This window comes from Pygocentrus nattereri, chromosome 8 (assembly GCF_015220715.1).
Source record: "Pygocentrus nattereri isolate fPygNat1 chromosome 8, fPygNat1.pri, whole genome shotgun sequence".
Taxonomy (NCBI): Eukaryota; Metazoa; Chordata; class Actinopteri; order Characiformes; family Serrasalmidae; genus Pygocentrus; species Pygocentrus nattereri.
This window is the reverse complement of record NC_051218.1, coordinates 46886632-46910719: the sequence shown is the minus strand read 5'-3', so window position 1 is coordinate 46910719 and position 24088 is coordinate 46886632. Positions and strand designations below refer to the sequence as shown.

General features: G+C 41.9%; 1 protein-coding gene across 1 annotated transcript; it reads right to left on the bottom strand.

Annotated features, from left to right (window-relative positions):
• Positions 1 to 6322: 6322 nt before the first annotated feature.
• gpr174 (G protein-coupled receptor 174) lies at positions 6323 to 20094 on the bottom strand. The gene is made up of 2 exons (XM_017723526.1): positions 19578 to 20094; positions 6323 to 8194 (listed from the first exon to the last, which is right to left on the bottom strand). The coding sequence occupies exon 2, from the start codon at positions 7914 to 7916 to the stop codon at positions 6921 to 6923; it is 996 nt and encodes a 331-aa protein (XP_017579015.1). The 5' UTR covers positions 7917 to 8194; positions 19578 to 20094; the 3' UTR covers positions 6323 to 6920.
• Between the last annotated feature and the right edge of the window lie 3994 nt (positions 20095 to 24088).

The following is a 24088-nucleotide window of genomic DNA, read 5'->3' as shown; positions in this document are numbered from 1 at the left end:
CTCTGAGATGGACGCTTGCGAGGTCTGCAGCCGTCTAAGGCAAGAGAGGATTAATACACTGTAAAATCCGTTTCAGAATTAACAGCGTGGAAAGCGAGCCCTTGTGTCCGACTGGTTGATGACCGAACAGTGGTCGTTACATATGGTCATGAGCTTTGGGTAATGACCGAAAGAACGAGATCTCGAATGCAAGCGGCCGAAATGAGTTTCCTCCGCAGGGTGTCTGGACCCTCCCTTAGAGATAGGGTGAGAAGTTCAGTCATCCGGGAGGGACTCGGAGTAGAGCCGCTGCTTCTCCACGTCGAGAGGAGCCAGCTGAGGTGGTTCGGGCATCTGGTTAGGATGCCTCCTGGACGCCTCCCTCGGGAGGTGTCACAGGCAAGTCCACCTGGGAGGAGACCCCGGGGAAGACCCAGGACACACTGACGTGACTATATCGCCCAGCTCGGAATCCCCCTTGGAGAGCTAGTGGAAGTGGCTGGGGAAAGGGAGGTCTGGGCCTCATTGCTTAGGATGCTGCCCCCGCAACCCGAACCCCGGAGAAGCGGAAGATGATGGATGGAATGGATGGATGGATGGTCTGTTTGCTGTGCAGTCAGCGGCCTCCTGGTTGGCCGAACAGAAACCCTGAACCCAACACTTCATGGTGAGAATGAGAAAACTTCACCTTAACCGCGAGAGCCGCTCTGACACAAAACACCTAACAAAGATGTATATTTATCAATCAAAATGAGTGAATTAACAGACCAGTGTAACTGCTGAATGATGGGAATCTTTGGGCACAAAACTCTTCAGTCGGTAGGACTAATCCGCACAAGCTGATCTCGACTAGATTTACCTCAAAGTTAAGATTATACCAGGAATAGTATCTGTTACTAGATATGAATTAGCGATTTTAACGAATTAGTGAACCAAGAAAAAAAGTTTATGCAATTCTGATTTATAGTGTAGTGGATGTCACGTGCTCGTGTTGTTCATAATAAACACTTCGGGTCTTTTAATGCCTGGGTGTGTTTGTACTCCAACACCATCACCTGTATTTAGTTCATGATTTTAATGTGTATGGAGGCAAACCAGCCATTAGGGGTGTACGTTGTGTACTTCTGGTGCCGGTCCCAAGCCCGGATAAATGGTGAGGGTTGCGTCAGGAAGGGCATTCGGCATAAAACTATCATGCGGATCACAAATATGATTGAATATGATGGATCGGTCGAGGCCCGGGTTAACAACGACCGCCTCCAGTGCTGTTGACCAGCAGGGTGCCGGTGGAAATTGGACTACTGTAGGTCGAAGACCATCAAAGAGGAGAGGAGGAAGGCGGGTTAGAAGGCAGTGAGAGAGAAGGAAAGGCAGGAGTGTGGAGGTTAGAGTAGGGACTCTGAACATAGGGACAATGACTGGTAAAGGCAGAGAGCTTGCAGACATGATGGAGAGAAGGAAGGTAGATATTCTGTGTGTCCAGGAGACCAGATGGAAAGGAAGCAAGGCCAGGAACATTGGAGGTGGATTCAAACTGTTCTATCATGGTGTAGAGAGGAAGAGAAATGGAGTAGGGATAACCCTAAAGGAACAGCTTGGGAAAAGTGTTCTGGATGTAAAGAGAGTGTCAGACAGGATCATGAGCCTGAAGTTGGAGGTTGATGGTGTAATTTTGAATGTGGTCAGTTCATATGCACCACAGGTTGGTTGTCAGTTAGAGGAGAAAGAGGAATTCTGGAGTAAGATGGATGAAGTGGTAGATGGTGTCCCTAGAGAGGAGAGATTAGTGATTGGTGCAGACTTCAGTGGACATGTTGGTGAAGGGAACAGAGGGGATGAAGAGGTGCTGGGTATGTATGGTGTGAAAGACAGAAATGCAGAAGGTCAGATGGTTGTAGATTTTGCAGAGAGAATGGAAATGGCTGTGGTGAACACGTATTTTCAGAAGAGGGAAGAACACAGGGTGACATACAAGAGTGGAGGGAGGTGCACACAGGTGGATTATATCCTTAGCAGGAGATGCCACCTAAAGGAGATTGGAGATTGTAAAGTGGTGCCAGGGGAAAGTGTAGCAAGGCAGCATAGGGTAGTTGTCTGTAGAATGAGATTAGAAACAAAGAGGAGGAAGAGAGTGAAGACAGAGCCAAAGATTAGATGGTGGAAGCTGAAGGAGGAGGATGGTTGCAGGCAGTTCAGGGAAAAATTGCAACAGGCCCTTGGGGGCAGTGAGGAGCTACCTGAGGACTGGGAAACTACAGCTAAGGTGGTGAGAGAAACTGGCAAGAATGTGTTGGGTGTTTTGTCTGGTCAGAGGAAAGAAGACAAGGAAAGATGGTGGTGGAATGAGGGAAGTAGCAAGTGGGATAACCAGAGAGATGAAGGAAGTAGGCAGGAGTGCTGTGAGGCTGGTCGCATAGCGAAAAGAATGGTGGCAAAGGCAAAGGCTCAGGCCTGTGATGAGCTGTATGAGAGGCTGGACAGTAAAGAAGGAGTAAAGGACTTGTATCGCTTGGCTAAACAGAGAGATAGAGCTGGAAAGGATGTACAGCAGGTTAGGCTGATAAAGGATAGAGAGGGAAATGTACTAGTGAGTGAACAGAGAGTGTTGAGTAGATGGAAGGAGGACTTTGAAGAACTAATGAATGAGGAAAACGAGAGAGAGAGGAGGACAACGGGGGAGAGATAGTGGATCGGGAAGTGCAGAGAATTAGTAAGGTGGAAGTGAGGGCAGCTTTAAAAAGGATGAAGAATGGAAAGGCAGTTGGTCCAGATGACATACCTGTGGAGGTATGGAGATGTTTAGGAGAGAAGGCAGTGGACTTTTTAACCAGGTTGTTTAACAAAATCCTGGAGAGTGAGAGGACGCCTGATGAGTGGAGAAGCAGTGTACTGGTCCCCATTTTTAAGAACAAGGGTGATGTGCAGAGCTGCAGTAACTACAGAGGTATAAAGTTGATGAGCCACACCATGAAGGTATGGGAAAGAGTTGTTGAAGCAAGGCTAAGGCGATAGGTCCAGATCAGTGAGCAGCAGTTTGGTTTCATGCCCAGAAAGAGAACCACAGATGCAGTTTTTGCATTGAGAGTGTTGGTAGAGAAGTACAGAGAAGGTCAGAAGGAGCTGCATTGTGTCTTTGTGGATCTAGAGAAGGCAGGTGATAGGGTGCCAAGACAGGAACTGTGGTACTGTATGAGGAAGTCAGGTGTAGCTGAAAAGTATGTTGGGGTGGTGCAGGACATGTATGAGGATAGTGAGACAGTGGTGAGGTGTGCAGTTGGAGTGACAAATGGTTTCAAGGTGAAGGTGAGGTTACATCAGGGATCAGCTTTGAGCCCCTTCTTGTTTGCAATGGTGATGGACAGGTTGACAGATGAGGTCAGGCAGGAGGCTCCATGGACCATGATGTTTGCAGATGACATTGTAATCTGTGGTGAGAGTAGAGAGCAGGTGGAAGAGAATCTGGAGAGGTGGAGGTTTGCACTGGAGAGGAGAGGAATGAAGGTCAGTAGAGACAAGACGGAATACATGTGTGTGAATGAGAGGGAAGCAGGTGGAAAGGTGAAGATGCAAGGAGTAGAGGTCGTAAAGGTGGATGACTTCAAATATCTTGGGTCAACCATCCAGAGCAATGGACAGTGTAGAAAAGAGGTGAAGAAGAGGGTGCAGGCAGGATGGAGTGGGTGGAGACGGGTGTCAGGGCTGATGTGTGATGAAGGATAGCAGCAAGAGTGAAAGGAAAGGTCTACAAGACAGTAGTGCGTCCTGCTATGATGTACGGTTTGGAGACTGTGGCTCTGTCTAAAAGACAGGAGGCTGAGCTGGAGGTGGCGGAGATGAAGATGCTGAGATTTTCGTTGGGAGTGACAAGGCTGGACAAGATTAGAAATGAGCAGATCAGAGGGACGGTGAAGGTGGAGCAGTTTGGAGATAAAGCCAGAGAGGCCAGGTTGAGATGGTTTGGACATGTGTTGAGGAGGAATAGTGGAAATATTGGGCAAAGAATGTTGGAGATGGAGCTGCCGGGTGGAAGGAGAAGAGGTAGACCTCAGAGAAGGTTTATGGATGTAGTGAAGGTGGACATGGAGATGGTTGGTGTGAAAGTAGAGGAGGCAGTGGATAGGGCAAGATGGAGGCAGATGATCCGCTGTGGCGACCCCTAAAGGGAGCAGCTGAAAGAAGAAGAAGAAGAAGAAGAAGAATGTGTATGGAGGCATTTTTAGACTAATAGACATGCGTTTCTGTCTTAATCCACAGCAAAGTGCTGTTTGTAGGGATTCTGTGAGTAGACTGATCGTTGTGATGGACAGAAGCATCATTAACACAGCAGGAAGAATCTTTGGGATGAGACTCTGAATGTTACCTGCGCCTGACGGTCTTAGCTGCACTGGATAAAAGCATCTGTTAAATCCATAAGAATATCACCTGATTTGAATGTTGTTTATCTGCTTCATAAATAAAACCATCTACAAAATATGTAAATAAGGACAAAGTTTTTAATGTTAATTTTAGTGATTCACACTTTGGTTTTGCTTCTGTAAAGAATAGTGAAGTGAATCATTAGATAAGCGAAGGATTAGTTTAGGGGATCATTTCCAATCAGTAGTAATGAATCACAAAAGAATATTACAATACTGGGCATGTCACAGATGTTTAAAGAGTCCTTTTCATGGTTCCTCCTTTTTTGACTTTGTAGTATTTGTACTGACTAGGACTCCCACCCCCCACTTCTTATATACTTGTGCTCAAATGACGTAAGAAACATATTCAGTAATGATGCATGTTCGACTCTCCAGCTTATGACAGTTTAGCCTCACATTCACGGGTGGTAAGGATATCAGCCCTGAGTGCTTTTTGAATGATTCACAACAGAGAGCAGCCAATCAGAAAAGAGATTATTTGCATGCATCAGTCCTTAAGGCGCAGTAACAGAACAGCTGGTTTGATTTAAAGGAATAAAGAGAGGATTTTGATTTCATTGAATTCTGACAGGTTTTGATACTTTAACTAACCCAGATATTACGAGTGGATCTCAGGGGACAAAATGAAATGCTATGAAAATGTAAGATATGAGTCTTTAAATTGCACTCGGGCTGCTGTTGCGCTTCTCACCCCTCACCAAGCGTCATACCTGCACACTGAGCGGCCAGAACAGATATAGTTCATAACTCCAATCAGACACGTTCATGACCCTGTCCAGCTGGACGTGATTGTGTAGCTAATCTGGCTTGTATTAAATGGACTTTGTATCAAGTGTTTAAAGATCATGCAGAAGTTTAAACATTTGAATATATCTGTATTTGTGTTGATGCGTTTTGGTGAATTTTCATTGGGTAAAAATGTAACTCCATTTCAGACTGGAGCAGTTTGGCTTTGGGTTTTGTAAACGTAATTTCCTCTCGTCACGTTTCATCCTGATGAGTCATTACTCAGACGTAGTTACACTGGTGAGGTTTTCTATTAATAACTTAAGTGTCTAACTTGTTTCGGCTTTACAGTTAAATGTGTTAGTTTGGTAGAATTACATGTTTATTTTCTCAGTGGAAAGTAAAGAAGCTGCGTTACTTATTATTGAACATATGGCTGCACACAGTTGTGTTGGGCTGGGCAGGGTGACATTGTATATTGTTACTGTGATGAATTACATTGAAATACTATTTCAGTCCTCAAAGAACATCCATTACAAAGAGAGCGTAAGTATATGCACAGAATGTGAAATGTAGTCTTTAAAATGTGGCGCTGCTTTGTTTATTTTCAAAGCCTATGTAAATGCATGCCAAGAGTTATGGAACTTTCTAAAAAGGAATATTAAACCATAAAATTGATATTTTTCTAGAATTTATTACTTTAACACCAATCATTGATGCTGTTAGTCAGGTTGTCTGTTACTTATAGAGAAAATATGTCACATCTTCCAATCCTAACGTGTTTCAGCATCTTAGGTTTGTCCTTTTTCTGTTCTTTGCTGTTGATTTAATCTTCAGTCTGTTTAATAAAAATCATATTAAATGCAACTTTTATTAGCTGCAGTTCTGACAGATGATTTTATTAAATACAGCAGGATTTTAAAAAGCCAGATGACCAGAAAATGCAGTATTTTATATGTATTATAATATGTATTATATATGCAGTATTTTTGTTATTAATAATGTACTTCTTGTGCTTAATGATAAAGCATGCAGTTTGTCCTGCTTCTGAGAAAGACACCCCTTTTGACAGATGCCTTTGCTTTCTCTCATCTGCAGCAATAAATTGCAACACCTGCTCAGTTCAGTTTCCTCAGAAACGACACATTGTTACAAGAATGAGGCCTTCCTCGAAATAAAGCTATAAATAATCCAGTCCCTTTAGAAAAGTGCTTTTGTTTTATTTTCGTCCAAGTGACCAACATGTCCCTTTTCTTAAAATGTCTTTTTATGAAATTAGTGTGTGTTTGTGTGAAGCTTTGCTGCGTTTATTGGTCACAAGATTTCACTATTGCATAATCCTTATGTTCCCCATATTTATGAGAGGAGATGCTCTTGACATTGTTTTGAAAATGTCACTTACTGTTAGCACAGCTTAATGACTTTATTGAACACTTATTTAAGTGAGCACTCATCAGATTTTTTACATAATACACATCCCTTTGACGCTTTAACAGGGCCATAAATATTCATTCATAAATATTCTGCAGCGACTATTTTACACTACTGGGCTCACAGTGCATAGATCATTTATATTCCCCATCAGAAGTTCTCCTGAGTAAGGAACATCGACATAAGGAACATAGGAGCAAATGTGAAGGGCTTAAAGGGCCCTTCCTCAGATTTATTCTCAAGCTTAGTCTGCAGGATTTGTGGGGTCTTACCCTCAACAACAGTTACTACAGTAAAGTGGTCTGTCCTGGAGTCTTTGCTGTTGCTATTTGAGGTTCTGTCTTCACAATGTCTTGAGGGATACCTTCACTCTTTTTGCTCAGACTGCAGTGCCGTCACCTCGGTCATTGTGCAGGAGATCCTGCGGTGCAAATGGAAGCTCTCCGGCAGCTCTGGCCTGGAGAGACGCCGCTTGAACTCATCAGTGGTGAAATAGTACATCACTGGGTCCAGGCAGGAGTTGAAGCTGGCCAGACACAAGGTTATAGGATGGGAGCGTAGGACAGCGTTCCTGAATGTGCAGCTAACGTTTTTTGACTTGGCCAAGAAGTCCAGAGGGAAGGTGATGTGATAAGGCATGAAACAGACCAGGAAGACGCAGGCACAGCTCAGCACCATCTTCAGTGCTTTGCGCTTTTCGCCGGCATCTTGCAAGATGCAGTTCTTTTCTCGCAGGCTTGCAGCGGTTAGCCATGTGCAGGTGAGGACCAGACCCAGTGGTAACAAGAAACCCGCGATCTCGGCCATGGTAACAAGAGTCACTCCGCTAGCCATGGACAGCGACACCATCGGCAGCTCTGAGAAGCAAATCTCTTGCATAGGAGAGTCTACTTTTCTCAGTAGGGGAAAAGGCAGACATCCGATACAGACGATGAACCAGCCCACCGCACACCAGCCCCTGTCCCGCCACCTCTTCATCGCATTGTAGCGCAGTGGGTAGATGATGAGCAGGCACCGTCTCACACTGATGCACGCCAGGAAGTAGATGCTGGCGTACATGTTGACATATTTCAGATAGAAGCAAAACATGCAGAGGGCATGACCGAAAGGCCAGGATTTGTTCAGGTAGTAGTAAATGCGCAGAGGTAACGAAAGCACCTGCAGCAAGTCTGCGATGGCCAGGTTGATCATGAAGATCACAGCCTTCTTTGTCTCCTTCACGTACACATGGAAAACCCAGAGAGCAAGAACGTTGCTGATCAGCCCCGGAACCAGAATTACAGAGTAGATGATGGCATAGATGTAATGCTGGTATTCCTTTATATCTGTTGCATTGCCACATTTGATTTCGCTTTCATTCATTTTCCTCTCATTTGTCCAGTTCTGAGGGTTCGCCCTGAAGCTCCTAAAAGTGCTGATCCTTATTTGCTTACTCCGAGGTCATTCTGGAATAGGGGTGGAGATCCTCTGTGACACCTTTTCTCCTGAATTCAAGTATATTATCCAGACGTCAGCGGTGGTGCAGAAATGCTCATACGTTTCCATCAGGGAGTCCCATCAGTCATCTGGTGTAGGCCTTTTCCTAAAGAATGCCTTCTTAATTTTCTAGCACGGGGATGCTTTGCTCTGTGTGTCCAATCCTGAAAGACAGCAAAGGACCAAGACAGATTAGGGACAGCATTGCTGAGTGAACAGGCTTAAAATTAGTCTGGGTTAAAACTCTAAAACCTGTCACACGTGCTGTAAACACAGAATGTGCCTCAGTGATGGTCATATAACAGCTACGCTATTAGCTTTTTAGCAGGATTAAACTGCTGGAATAACTGGCTCAACCATTTATTTGCATCCTTTTTGAATATTTTGAAGTTAAGCATAATAGAAGCGCTTGTTCAGCATGTTTGTTCTCATTTGCTCATTTACTTACACAGTGGTGTCAGTCGGGCAAAGCGGCCGGTTCTCTCCAGCTCAGAGGGGATATTGTATACTAGCCAGTCGGCTGCGGTTAAACATTACCTTAAATTCCCAATCAGGAAATGCTCACTGCTCAAGCTGCAGGTTTCACTTTGAATTTAATGACCAGTCTCACTGCAGAGGAAGCTCTCCAAGGTCTCGGAGCATTTTCTGATTCAGCTGAAATGTTTCAGCTCTTTCATCTGTTATAATAAATGGATCAGGAAATAAAACCACTGTGGTCTTTTTTAGCGTTTGTTTCAGTATTTCTGGTCAGTGTTATGCCAAATCTTTAATGATTATTATTTAAACCCTTACTGTTTATGTTTAACCCGTCTGTGGGTCCTGATTCCACTTAACCCTATACTCTTAAGTAGTAATTTCATAGTAATTTCTGAGTAATTCAGAGTAGTTACTGGTCTTTACGGTTAATAACTGAACATCTAAGCCTGGCTTTGAATTTTTATTGTTTTATCTAATAATAAAAGAAAAATGTAGATTTCATGTATTTTTAATGTATATTTACTCATTTCAGGAATTGTGTAACAAATGATCAAAATATCCTGTAATTAATAATGTGGTTTTTTAAATATAATAATCTGTTTGCATTTTTTTTCCAAGTTATCTGCCTTCAGGTTTGGTCTCCACTTTTGGAATGTAACGAATTCTGAATATTCAAAAATGCAGAAATTTGAGCACCCCTGGTCAAATGAGAGGTTTGTTGATTTGCTAAATGAAAAGGTTAAAAATTGAACCCTGTTATCCTCCACATTTACTCCACCAGCCAGCCTCTTCACCTCAACTAAACACGTACCGTGATGACCTTAACTCAGTCGGGTGGGCTCTGTTTGACATTCAGCTACATGCTTTTCCCGTTTTCAGGCTTTCCGTTTGACAGTTTGTGGGCTTAAAGAGTAAAAACGAGTGCACTGCATTCTTCCACCCACCCTTCAGCATGTGGGACTTTCCATTGTCACAGCTGTCTGCACTATATTGTTGCACTAGCTCGCTTTGCACGTGTTTAACAGTGTGTTCGGCAGTTGTGGTTATACTGAAATTGTACAGTGCCCTGAAAAACTATTAAGACAGTGAAGGGAACCCTGTACATGCTGATATCCTGTGAAGTGAAAGCGTCTCACTGCATTTATAATGTTTATCATTATGGTGAATATAGTTATCGTACAGCTAAAACGTAAGATGCTCCCCTCCCGACAGAATGGTAATTCATTTGTTTTTGTGTGTGTGTGTGTGTGTGTGTGTGTCTCGCTGTTGTCAGTAGAAAACCTTGTATCGCCAAAATGGTGACTTCACATGAGAAGGAAAGTTCAAATTATGTAAACGACAGCAGCTTCATACATACATACATACATACATATATATATATATATATATATATATATACACACACACACACACACACACACACAATTTTGAATGGATTTTATTGCCATTGTTATCCATGAATGAGGAAGTGAAAAGTTTGAGTTTTTAAAAATGAATTAAAACTCAATAACTATAATCTCTTATTCACAAAAGCATTCAGACTTTTTATTCAGTACTTTGTAGAAGCCCCTTTAGTGGCATTTACAGCTGCAAACCTGCTCGGTCTTGATTTGGGCCGTTTCACATTCTTCGTGGCACTTCCCCTCAACGTTCAGCAGATTGAATGATGAGCGTCTGTGAACTTCCATCTCCAGATCTCTGCTGATATCTCATGTGGTTTAAAATGTGGTCTTTGGCTGAGCCACTTAAGGACATTCAGAGACTTTCTCCAAAGCCTCTCCAGTGATGTGTTGGCTTTGAGTTTCATGTTGGAAGGTACATGTGCTCTGGAGGAGGTTTCTGTCAAGGATGTTCCTATATGTGGCTGCATCTCCCTCTTGCTGATGCTGAGAAACAGCCAAGAGCATGATGCTGCCTCCACCATGTTTCACTGTAGAGATGGTGTTAGCCAGTAGATGTGCTGTGCCTGTATTTCTCCAGACATGGTACTTGTTGTTCTGTACTAAGACTTTAGTTTTTTTCCTCATGTTGCCAGAGTCCTTGCAATTCTGCCAAGACCCGGTTAATGGAGTGCTGCAGATAAAGTTAGTTTCATCTTTAGAGTAACCATTGGGTTCTTTCTTACTTCCTTGACCAGGGCCATTCTTACCTAGATGCCTGATTTGGCCAGATGGACAGACTATTGGAAGGCCATCAAGGAAGGTTCAGGGTTGTGCCAACTTCAGTTTCAAAGGCCACGTGGAGATGCTCAAAGGCTTAGATATTGTTTTCCATCCTTGCTCTGGTTTATTCCTCTCCATAGTTTGAACAGAGCCATTCTTGGACTTCATGGCTAGGATATTGTCCTGACAATACAGTGTAAATTGTGGGCCCTTATAGACCCACATGTGTGCCTTTCCAGACTTTCCATGTCCAATCAATTAAAATTGCAACAGGTGGGCTTCAGTTGAGTTCTAGGCACATCAAAGGATAATTAAACCAAACAAGATGTAGTTCCACAGCAAAAGGTCAGAATACTTTTGTAAATAATAGATTTTAGTTTTTGATATTTTGTCATTTTTTGAAAAAACTCCAGAAACAAGTTACAGTTTTGGAGATACATGGTTTTCTTCTGACAACAGTGATGTGTGTAAGTCTCCATTTTGTTTTGAAAATTAATATTTTTGTGTGTAAGTCAAGTGCCCTGTAAAGTTTAATGACAAATCGATCTACAATGATCTTTTTCTTCTTATAGCAACAATATTAGCCACTGATGCAGTCAGTTTCCTGCCAACTGTGCATTGATTTTAGCTTTTTGCATCATCATCCTGTACATGTAACCCTCATTAATGTGAAGAGAAGCTTCTTCCCCTTATTTTCCCCACACACGTTCATATTTCATGGTTATACACGATAACTACAGTGAACCTGCAGCTTAGTGATGGTACCTCCTGTTTGTGGATCTGGATGGATAAAACAATATTAAATGTTAATGAAAGGAGAAACAATCAATCTGATTAATAAAAGTAAAGAATCTTGGAAATGCTCGTTTACAATCAGCTGTTTAAATGGACGTTGAGGCACAACGATGGCAGGAAGTTTGTGAAGCAAAGAAAAATGTTCTTCTAATGCAGGAGGTACACAAACGTCCTTAAGACTGATCTCAGAACTTTTACCAACAATGAACATGAACATTTATGATTGAAGAGAAGGATTTTAAAGATGTGAGATGTGGTTATTGTGAGCTACAGTGCAGAAATGATGCTGAGTTTCACTGAGAGATGAAATGATGAGCTTAATTTCTGCCAATATTAATGTTGGAGAACGGAAAGAAGATCTGATGTTAAAAGTGGTGAAGCTGAACATGAGGCTTAGACGTCTGTAGCAGCTGAACACGGTCTTATCGATGATGAAAGTGTCCTGAAATGTGTGAATTCTATTGCTGGTTTAATAGGAAATGCGTCTTCAGTCGAACAATCAAAACTCAAAATACAGCAAAACAACAGCTTCGTATGAGTGATGAAGGTTTTCAGCGGCCAAATTAAATGGTCTGATCCATTGTCCACCCATTTGAAATGCGCTGGCTGGTAAGTCTTCTCTGCAGGTTGTGGTCTTCACTGGCTTATCTTTATGTCCTATTTGTGACCATGACCTTAATGTGCAGACAGTTACATGCTTTTTGGGTGTAAATCTGTAGTTTGTGTAAAACCTTTACAATGTGTGGAAGATTCATTACCTTTTAAAATGTTTGATCCAAATTATCATTTTTGGCACTTTTAAGTTGGGCATTTATACATTTTGGAGAGAGAATATTATAATGTATACTTGTTTGATTATATTGGTTATATACATGTGTAAATATCATATATTTGTATGTTTTGTGTACAGTACTGCACAAAAGTCAAAGACCACCCTTAATTTATTTAATGTCTCAACATTAAATAAAGCCTCAACAGCTAAACATGATATCCGTTTTTTTGCATTCATTGTGTCTCTTTATCTTTATTGCAGCTTCCATTTTTTTGATAACTTGCTTTCATTGCATTTTCTTTCTTGGGATCCAAGGAATGCTGAACATATCCAGTGGTGTTGAGGTCTGGACTTTGGGCTGGTCAGTCCATTGTTCTAAGAACACCAGCAGGTTCTTGTTTACAAATTTTAATTTCCTTTTCTCAGTAACAGCTTCTTCACAGCTACACGTCCTTCTCACAGTGGAAGGATGGACAGAAAGACCTGTGGATGTTTTCAGATCTTGATTTGGGATGGAGTTCGATTTTTTTTCTCTCTCTCTCTTAAAAGCTTTTAGTGCTGTTTTCCTGATGGTGATAGTTTCGTGCTCTTACATGATTGTTAGTGTCGTTTTCTCTGTATCTTTTAATGAACTCCAGTTTTATAAACTCCTGTTTTTTTCCCTTCCTTGTGAAAGTGGAGTGTCTTATATCTAATTTACTCAGAAATATCTCCTGATGGACTTGCTTAGTGGCAGGACTCTCACAAACTCATGAAAAAGTCCAGTAGAGCTGACAAGACTTCCGTACACTCAGTCCAGTAAACTCTAAGTACAACAGAATGACCTGCTTGCTGTGACTGGTACAGTAGTCTGATGACCTGTAAACACGTACAGTAGGATCTCTACTGTATTGCCCATGTTGTGTATTTGATGAATGCATCTTTCTTACTGATTAGGATTCTTGTTGTAAACTGTGTAACCCAAACAGCGAATAGCTTCACAAAGCATCAGAACAAAAGATAAATTCTAAACTAACCACAAATGACCAGACCATCGTTTAAGTTCTGCAAAGTTGCATTTTATTTATCTCTTCATCTCTAATGCTTAATTATTTGATTTTACCACTGCAAACTCTGAATAGCATCCAGTGCACATCTCTCATTGTTTTGTGCTGAATAACAAAAGGCTTGGATATAAACATGGAGGTCTGTAGGTCAGCGTTTCTTAGTCTCACTCCTGGCAGCCGACAGCCCTGCAGCTTCAGCTGATTCATCAGAGGCTCTTCCGCAGGTCATCATGAGCTGAATTGGGCCCGTTATGTTTGGGTACAGCTGAACCCGTACTGTACTGTGGATCCACAAGAGCTCACTAGAACTAGTCCTGGTCCCTCATAATACCTTACAAAACCTCTCTGCTTGTCCAAACGCTACAAGATCAACTAGTGCTGCACATGTTGGCACTGAAAGTCAAACACATGTGCAACCACATCCTGCTGATACACTCTGACAGAGTCTTTCCTTGTTTAGCCGCCATCCCTCAGCATCGTAGATAACGGATCACATGTAGATCATGTTCACAGTAACGTCTGTCACCTGTGATCATTTTAACATATGGTGTTATTCGTTATCATTCATTCTGTTTAAAAAAGTGCTGCTTAGGGTTTACGTCATTCAAATGTGCACTTTTGTTCCACAGGAACTACAGAGCACATCACCACAGTTCTGACGAAAGTGAAATGAATTTAAACGGTCAACCATTGGCCAACTTCCATCAAGTTCTTTAGTTTGGCCATCAAGTGTAACAAAATGACATTTAATTCAGAGAAAAACGTTTTAGTAAAGCATCAAACTGACAGACTCTTTGTGTAAAGAAATTCCAGCCAGACTGCGCTACAGTACTGTACTGTAAAGCACGGAGGTGGAAGCTCTTGGGTTGTTCACAGTGGTGTCGATGAAGTTGTGTTCATTGATTCAAGGTCTGCAAAAAAGAGAGCCATTCTTTAAAAAGCCGCCTTTGCTCAAATGAAAATCTGCCACTAACTGGCTCTCTGTGGATTTTCCATTGACTTTATTGGTGTCACTGCTAAAGGAAAAGTCGCCCATGTTCACTGTGTACAGACATGTGGGGGTTGAGTAGTGATCGTTATGAAGACACTTTCAGAGCAGTACTCTCTTTTTTGTGGGTCATAAGACGATAAGAAAACAAGGGAGGTTGAAATCAGCCTTTCAGGATGCAGTAATGATTTAGCAGACATGAACTTCCACAGAGGCGTGGTCAAGGATCTGTGGCCAGTCCTTTTGTTACTTGCTGCTTTCAGTTGCTCTAAAAGAGGTTCTAGGAAAGTTTGTGTGCTTTTGTTTTTCATTGTCTTGAAACTAAGATGAATTAAAAAAAAAAAAACTTTTTACATTTTTTTAGAACTAGATCCATTCACTGTGTTCTGTTTCTTCCAAATATCCTTTACAGTAATTTCCACAACATATCTTCAAATTAGAGCTGAAGTTCTGAACTGAATTCATACTGCATCCCATTTGTTTTAAGGGCTGGAATGTGAGCCAGAGCTGACTGGACTATGAGTAGAACATCATCTTACTGCATACGTGTTCTACTGCCACTGTTGTCAGGTTTCAGTGCTGCTAAGATGCCTGATAATCCTGAAACTCTGCTTACAGTTTGAGTTGCACCTGCTCATGCGTTCCTACAAGCTGTTCTGTAGCCATGAGATCTGGACGATGTGCAGCTGCAGTTGTCATTAGTCCATCCACTGACTGGCTCTCTTTGGCTTAGAGTTCTCCATTGACATTATTGATATGAGGTACTCATTAATGATGTACGGTATAGGCCTGTCGAAATGATCGAATCAGCCATTGCTGTACTGCAGGCGCCGTATAGTGCCTATGAAGAAGTTTTCAAAGCGGTACTTTCTGTGCTTTCTGTACCGTATAATCATGAAAGCAATGCTCTACAGCTTCTAGGAAACGCTGCACTGACCAGGTTTGGGAGAGTGAGCTGTAGGCTTTCATTGGTAGCTTCATCTTAAGGCAGGATGTGGGGCAACATATCCTAAGCTACAGAAACATACAGCAGCTTATTCATTTCACACACAATCCCAGAGCTTAGATCAGCCCCATGAACCTTCGTGATCAGTCAAGTTACAGAGTACAGAAGAATATAATACCTCGTTTGAAAAGTGTTGCAGCACCAAGTGTTTTCCTACTATATACAACATGTGCAGGTAAAGACCACAGATCAGTTTGGTTCAGTGCAAAAAAATGGATTCATACATCTCATACAACTCATATACAAACTAATTTATCGTCATGCTTGAAGCTCTGTGAGTGAATGTTCTACCAGCAGGAAAAACTGCTTTGAGCTGCAGAGCTGCCCCTTTCACCTCAACCCAAACTTGCTCGAAAGGGTCAAGTTCCAGAGACTGTGCACCAGCCATGTTAACTATGCATGAACCACATGGAAAGTTTACAAAATAGATTTGGGCAAATCTGTGGCTGAAACGGGGTGAAATGGACAGGCTTGTTCAGAAAAACTGAACAATTTGGCGATATTGTTGTTTCTAACCAAACGATTGTGGAGAGCGACTGGATGACAGTGCTGCATGCTGTCTCTGTAGAATATTATATATATAAATTATAGAATATTAAGTAATGTTGTAAGTTAGCCTAATTATATGGTGATTGTGTTGCCATCAGGGACGGTGCAGCAGATCAGGCTTTGTAGCGCTTCATCGCTCATCATTAGTGCTTCATCACTGAGTTGGAATCATGATGTCGTTTATTGTGATAATTCTGCAGACTGTAATCATTTGTCAACATTTACAATATCATTCAAGCTTACTGTGCCAAGGGTCATAGACCTGGACCCATTCAACTGACCACCTTTAATGTCCAACTTGGTGCTGTGGGTCTGGACATCTGACCTGGAATTTTTTTAACCGATCCATGTAAAATTGTGATTGACAGTACAGAAGAACTTCTAAACGTTTGGAGGTGTTTACAAAAGCATCGCTGTTTAAAAGCTGTTACTGAGAAAAGGAAAGGAACCAAAAAGAAGAAAATCTGCAAATCGAGCCAAGAAGCTGCTGTTCTCAGAACAACGGACTGACCGCCCCAGAGCCCAAACTGCAGTACGCAACCAATTCCTAGGACTGGACTTTAGTTTACAAGACGCAGGGGAGCTATCCCTGCAGATTTCTTTAAGAGCTGAATCTTTAGATAAGAATGGAAGGTGTTATAAAGACAAAACGTGGACACAGTAAATAATTAATCATTAAATTAAGTACCATATTCATTAGATGCTTGTCTAATTTTGTTAAATGTGTTTTCTGCTGTTTTCTTTGTGCTTAATGACAGGTTAAATTAAATAAATGAAGGTCAGCACTTCATGACGTGGTGGATTCCGATGTTTTTCAGTGAATATCAGAGACTCTGATGGGTGACAGAAAAAGTGTCACACTGTCACCACCGGCCTGACGTACTTTTGATGTGAAACAGAATGTCTTTATGCTGTTTACACCAGATTCTGGAAGGGTTACTTGTTTGGGAGATGCTGGAACCAAATATTAACCATCATGCCAAATGCTGGGCTGCGAGATTTCTCCCACATATCACAGACACCTGACAACATACGAAACTGGTTTTCACAAACTATGTGAAGGCGGGACGTGTGCCTAATACACTGGCAGCTCAGGGCAAATCCACAACAAAAATCCTGAGCAGAAGTAAAACTGTTATGAGGAACTGTTCCCAAAATGCATGCACTGTAAACTTTATACACAAACTTTAAAGGAAGCTTTTTTTTTGGAGCATTTTATTCTAGGATGCGGCTGAAGAACTGTCAGGATTGTGTTTTTTAAAGTTGTCCTGTTGCATTAAAAACATTTCGGTGTATAAGAGAGTGACCCTCTAGACTTGCTTCAGTTCAAGCACATCATTGTTACAGATGGTTGAATAAGCTAAATTGAATGATGCTAAATTCCCTCCTTACATGAGTCACATGTTTGCATTGAAATAGTTCCAGTAGAAAAACTGCACTTTTACTGAGGTTTTTTGTTGTTGTTGTTGTTGTTTAAAGTAGATCATTCACACCTGTAGCACCACAGGTGCACCGGAGTGTATAAAGGCTTAAAATAGTACGTTTCCTTCAAGCCACAGACTGTGTACATTTGGTCTCTTGCACAAGTCTATTGTGGTCTTAGGCCTTCGTCAGAGGCGTCTGTCGTCTGCCAGACTGAGAAAACTAATTCCACTAAAAATGAAGCACTGCAAGACGTGACGGACTGACATTCAGGTGTTTTGATAGGCTTGTGTTACATATACGGTGATGTACAAGAGAGCGCCCTGCTTTTATTTAATTTCCCAAAACGTTTCATTAGATCCCATTTTTCATGAGCGAGTTCAGGGAAAGTTAGAGGGTCCATTTGCATATGGAAGTGGAAGGTATGGAATAACCTGGTAGACCACCATCACCATCAACAGTCCTTAAAGCTTCCATCTTTCAGAAAAGGTTCCACTGTTGGTCAAACCTGTGTCAGCCTGTGAGTCGATAACTCAGCACTGTAGGTCTGGACGTTTGAGATCTGGAGTAAGGTTTAATGAACTAAGTGTAAATTTTAATTAAAATGATCAAAAAATTAATTAAAATGATCAACAAACAAAGTTTAACTATTTGTTTATACTTTCATGTCATGTCTGTTTGATCAGTGTGAATTTTTGCTTTTCTGGATTTTCATTTTATTAAAAGTTTATTCTCAATGCTATAAAGCTTTCTTATTATGGAATCAACTTCTGGCCCATTCATTAAAAATGTTGAAATTTTAACAGAATTCAAAATTGTCCGAAACCTATACTCTGAAAAAAGATGTAAGCAAACACATGCTCTGTGGTTGTAGTTCATCACACTTCATCCCCTTTGTAAAGGCCCTCTGCGCCTTTATGACCATCACACAAGCACATGCCGTAGACTGTGGAGATAAGCCCTGTCCCGACTCCTCACTGCAGCTTATCGTGAAATTCTTAACCTTGCACCTCCTGCTTGTTCGCGCAACTCAGTCAGCTTGTCATGTTAGACGTTTCATTTCTGTCTCCAGCAGAAAGTCCAGCCCCACTCTCTTCCTGCTGTGTTGCATTGTGCATGTCACATTTCATCAGCCTCCTCTGCCCTTTAATCCAGAGGTGATATTTGGTTTAGGCAACAGAGCCGAGCTCTCTAGCATCCCAGGAGAGGTCGAGGGCTTTGGGAGATGGTCATAAGACCTCTCCCTGATGGAGGAGACCCTGGAGAATTTCAGCTATCTGAACAGATTGTATGTGGGGGAAAGAGGAGCCAGAAAGGATGTTTCGAGTGGACTCTGAGGAGCTGAGCTGCAGAAAGCCACCAACAAACATGATCTTTTTGTTTGGCTCTTTCCCCCCCTGACCCCAAAGAACAGAATGAAGTAACAAGGCTGCCAGATCATTCTCAGAAGTGAAGCGCTCTCTCCCCTACATATCAGAATGGCGTCTCCATACGGCACAGTCACATCGGCCAATTCACGCCCACGCTCCTGGCACGCGAGCTTCGAGCCTAATTGGTTTGATTGAGGGTGTCTGTGGGAACTCCCTTTGTTGAATGTGTCACTTTTGTTTGGGGAGTCTGACACAAGCGCTCGACAAATGAATCACCTCTCTTTCCGTTCACACTTCGATCGCCTGCTCTTCAATTGTACCCGCTTGCCATGGAATTTGATATATGATTGTGTGGGGGGTTTTTTGGTTGCAGATCTGGGGAACCAGTTGTAGTTTCCACCGTCATGTGATAAGCTCTAAAAGTAGGACTGGAAATTCACTTAAACATTGTAAGGACTGAGTCATCTCTGAGCTTTGGCTTGAGAACATATTCATTTTCGGGTTTAACTAACTTTAAATGGAGGTTATGGATGAGTGTTTGACCTGCATTTGAAGGCCTCGTCAGTCCTGCCTGAACAGCAGGCAGGTTACTGTTTATGTGTTCTGATAAGTCTGGCAGGTTATCACCTTCAGGACTAAAAAAATTCCAGATCCATAACCTCTGCCCACGAGGAGGGGGTTGGTGTGGGGGGCTTTTCCTTTAAACTTATCACATTAAAAGTAATGAGGTGGTTGTTGCCCCCACATCTTCCCTGTTTCCTGGACAACGGCGGCCTGCAGGCCCACTATCCCCCGCGGTACCCCACACTACTCAGTGCTGAAATATTTAGAATTCTTCAGTTTTTGGAGCAAAGCTTAGCCACAACCCCCCTTGGCTAGCATTGTCTCTCCATAACCGCGATGTTTCCCTGACTTAACAAGCTTTAACCAGCTGTTTAAGACAGAAAGATGATGTCTTACCTCATTTGTAACGGTGTGGACATGTGTCTCCTCTTTTCCACTGGTTGGAGGGAAAACGCAACGAGGGCTGACATCAGCCCATGTGATCAGCAGAGCTGTCAGTGCTGGATGACTGAGGCAGCTGACTTTGTACTTGCCTTCACTGACTCTTCCTCATGAACTCTGTTTGTCCCTCTTTTCCGTGGTTTTCTCTCTCAACCCGGCTCTTGTTCTCTTGTCCTCTGCAACCTTTCTCTGCTTCTCTCACTCCCTGTTACCTCACACTCAGCCGTTTATCACTTCTGATAGAGTTTCCTCTCCCAGTGTGTGGGGGCGGCACCGAGACATGACGCTCGCTCAAACTCTCCTACTTCTGCTATTTTTTGGTCTCCACTTCTTCTGTGCTTGAAGAAGTAAAAACTGCTCTTGGTGGCCGTTTGGTGAACGTTTGAGAACAAAGCTTGTACAGCAGTAAAGACATTAAACTCCCAGTTTAGATTAGTGAGTCAGCACTGTGATCAGAGTAAGAGCCGCTCAGTGTGTGAATACATATGGCTTGATGAACGTAAGACAGGCTGGGTTTCCTGTTTCCTGTTGATCTGTTTCTGCTTTGCTTATTTGTTTCCCTGTTTAGTTCCTTAAGACGGATGTCTTGCGTGTAATTTCACAATATCTAAAACTGAAAGATTATTTTTCTCTTATCAGCCTCTCTAGAAAGAATGGAGGACTGGTTTCTGTGTCGTTCAGAGCCTGCAGAGTATTTTCAGGGGGAATTCCCTGCGGCAATGTGATTTATAAAAAATAACAAACAAAAAAAACAACAGCAGTTTCAGCTTCAAACAATGTGACCATAATTTGGCCACTAGATGCCACTGCAGGCCTTTTAGAGTTTTATTGTGGACATGGAAAGATGCTGTTCCCTAGTTTTACCTCTTATATCACCTTCACCTAATAGCCGTGATTATAATGTAAACATAAGTGAACTAAAGGCATAGCACACACACACACACACACACACACACACACACACACACACACACACACACACACCCATATATATATATATATATATATATATATATAGTGATGTTTTAGTGTCTTCTGTTCTTCTTAGATTTGAGACAGTTCACTCACTCAAAGAACTCTATATATGTAAATATGTATAATATTAAAATGGCACGATGCCATAGAGGAACCACTTTTCTTGCCCTATAAATCAGTGGACGGTTCTTTGTGAGATGTGAGTGTGTGAGAAAAATTTTTGTATAATTTTTGTTTACATTTCTGTATAATTCAGTAGCTGTAGAGATGTAATGCAGTAATGCAGAGATGTAACTGCAGACTGTCTTTCCAGTGGTGGTGATGGGAACCAGGCGTCGCCATGACTATAACACAGATATAGACACTTTATTTACCATCCAGAACCACCAGAGAACCTACACGAGTCTTCTGAGCTGATACGGAACGTTGAGGATAAAAAAAAAAATAATGATAATTCTGAAAAAAACTTTGTTTACTTTCATACAACACCCAGCACGTATCTCTTCACCATCAACCTTAACTAAAGAACCATCATAAATTCATAACCAGTTCATGTAAGAACTTTCTGTGAGGAGCTTTTAGAGGGGGACGTCTGGTTCCTATCACCACCACTGGGAACCGTTCTGACTCTGTAAATCTTATTATTATTATTATTATTACTATTATTATTATTATTATTACTATTATTATTATTATTACTATTCCATCCATCCATTTTCTAAGCCGCTTCTCCGTCAGGGTCGCGGGGGGATGCTGGAGCCTATCCCAGCAGTCTTCGGGCGGAAGGCAGGATACACCCTGGACAGGTCGCCAGTCCATCGCAGGGCAGACAGACAGACACAGACAGACACTCACACACAGGGGTAATTTAGCATGTCCAATTGGCCTGACTGCATGTCTTTGGACTGTGGGAGGAAACCGGAGAACCCGGAGGAAACCCACGCAGACACGGGGAGAACATGCAAACTCCACACAGAGAGGACCCCGGTCACCCGGCCGGGGAATCGAACCCAGACCCTCCTCACTGTGAGGCGACAGCGCTACCCACCACGCCACCGTGCCGCCCATTATTATTACTATTATTATTATTATTATTATTATTATAACAGTATTATTATTAATACAGCCCATTTTAAGAACAGATGTTAAAAAAGAAGGAAAGGGTCTGATTCATCATGGAGTCTCCAGTGGTAAATAGCTGAGTCATGGAAAAACGGTGGAAGGAGAATGGAGAATTACTCTGTTGACCTCTCAAGTAGAATTTACCCTTAGATGAGTTTATAACTTAAAGATATGTTAACATTCTTCACAATAAACTCCGCTGGGTCACCTCTGACAATCAACAATAGACAATGGACATCACAGGGCAGCCCAGTTGAGATGTAGTGTGTTGCACTGAAATTCGTTAAAGTACACAGTACAAACAGCACAACAGTGATGATCAGCATTGGCACTGCAGTGGCTTATAAAGTGCACTTGCTAGATTTTGAAATATACCACAGTAGAACTGCAGAGTAGAACTGCATGGGAGTAGAACCCGATGTTGTAATCTGGTGGTGAATGTTATGATGCTTCTAACCCTCCTACCAGAACCCAAAGGAGAACACTTCTAACTACAGTAGTCCAGAGGTTTATTTCAAGCTTCTCCCAGCAGCCATTTAGATGCACAGATATGGATCTACACATACTCCCAAACACTAGAGTAATGATCTGGATCCACACAAACTCCCAAACACTAGAGTAATGATCTGGATCCACACAAACTCCCAAACACTAGAGTAATGATCTGGATCTACACAAACTCCTGAACACTAGAGTAATGATCTGGATCCACACAAACTCCTGAACACTAGAGTAATGATCTGGATCCACACAAACTCCTGAACACTAGAGTAATGATCTGGATCCACACAAACTCCCAAACACTAGAGTAATGATCTGGATCTACACAAACTCCCAAACACTAGAGTAATGATCTGGATCCACACAAACTCCCAAACACTAGAGTAATGATCTGGATCCACACAAACTCCCAAACACTAGAGTAACGATCTGGATCCACACAAACTCCTGAACACTAGAGTAATGATCTGGATCTACACAAACTCCTGAACACTAGAGTAACGATCTGGATCTACACAAACTCCCAAACACTAGAGTAATGATCTGGATCCACACAAACTCCTGAACACTAGAGTAACGATCTGGATCCACACAAACTCCTGAACACTAGAGTAATGATCTGGATCCACACAAACTCCTGAACACTAGAGTAATGATCTGGATCCACACAAACTCCTGAACACTAGAGTAACGATCTGGATCCACACAAACTCTTGAACACTAGAGTAATGATCTGGATCCACACAAACTCCTGAACACTAGAGTAATGATCTGGATCCACACAAACTCCTGAACACTAGAGTAACGATCTGGATCTACACAAACTCCCAAACACTAGAGTAACGATCTGGATCTACACAAACTCCCGATCAGTATTATCTGTTTTACAACTTTTAAATGCAATAAGTTGTCTTTTATCTTATGTTTTAATTAAATATTATCCATACATACATTTAAAATGAATCTGATGGAGAAAGGTGAGGTCTTATTTGGTTTAATGCACAGTCATCCATCCAATCACGTCAACCCTGTTACTTTAACATGGATAAAGGTTTGATTCACTGTGTTTACGTGTAATACGTATAATAATATATGCGGACATAAAGAGGCCTAAAAGTTTTAAACACAAGTGGAAAAATGTCTGAAAATAAGCTTCAGAGCTAAACCCTGTTATGGTCATCAGTCCCAACAGGTTGGTAACAGGCTTGATGATCAGACATGCTTCAGTCGAGTGATGTCACTGGTCAAGCTGGCGCTCTGAGCCATTTTTACATTCTGTGTGGACAAAGTTTTTTTTTTAATTGGTTGAAAAACTGGTGTTTAAAAAGAATCCAGATAAGTGTGGAGGACAGACAACAGCGTTCTAGATTCATCTGATGTGCTTGCTCACATTGTGTTGCTACATTGTAGCAGCTTCCTCTTCCTATGATGTTTTGAATGTTGATGATCGCACTTTGTACTTTTGTTCCTTGTTGCACCGTGTTGTTCCTGGAGGAACGTAGATTCACTGTGTACTGGTACTTGGACTGAATGACAATAAAAGCCTCTTGACTTTAAGAAGATGTTATCGTTGGTAATTTGGCAATATCTCGTTTCGCTTGTTTTTTGGCACTGTATGACATTTTATCATTGCTGAATTCTTCTGTTTGTTAATTGCTATAGCAACAAGCATCATCACCTGGCTGTTAACATCCTGATGCCACCTGTGATTTCACTGCTTTAGTTATTTTGAGTGGGGCTCTTAGGGGGTGTGGCTGCGCAAAGTGTCTGGAGTATTTGTGTTAAGTAGTGTGATTGAGACAGAGGATCAGGCAGGTGTGTTTATGCTGTGTTAGAGCCGTTGACCCTCCTCATGTATTTTGTGCCCC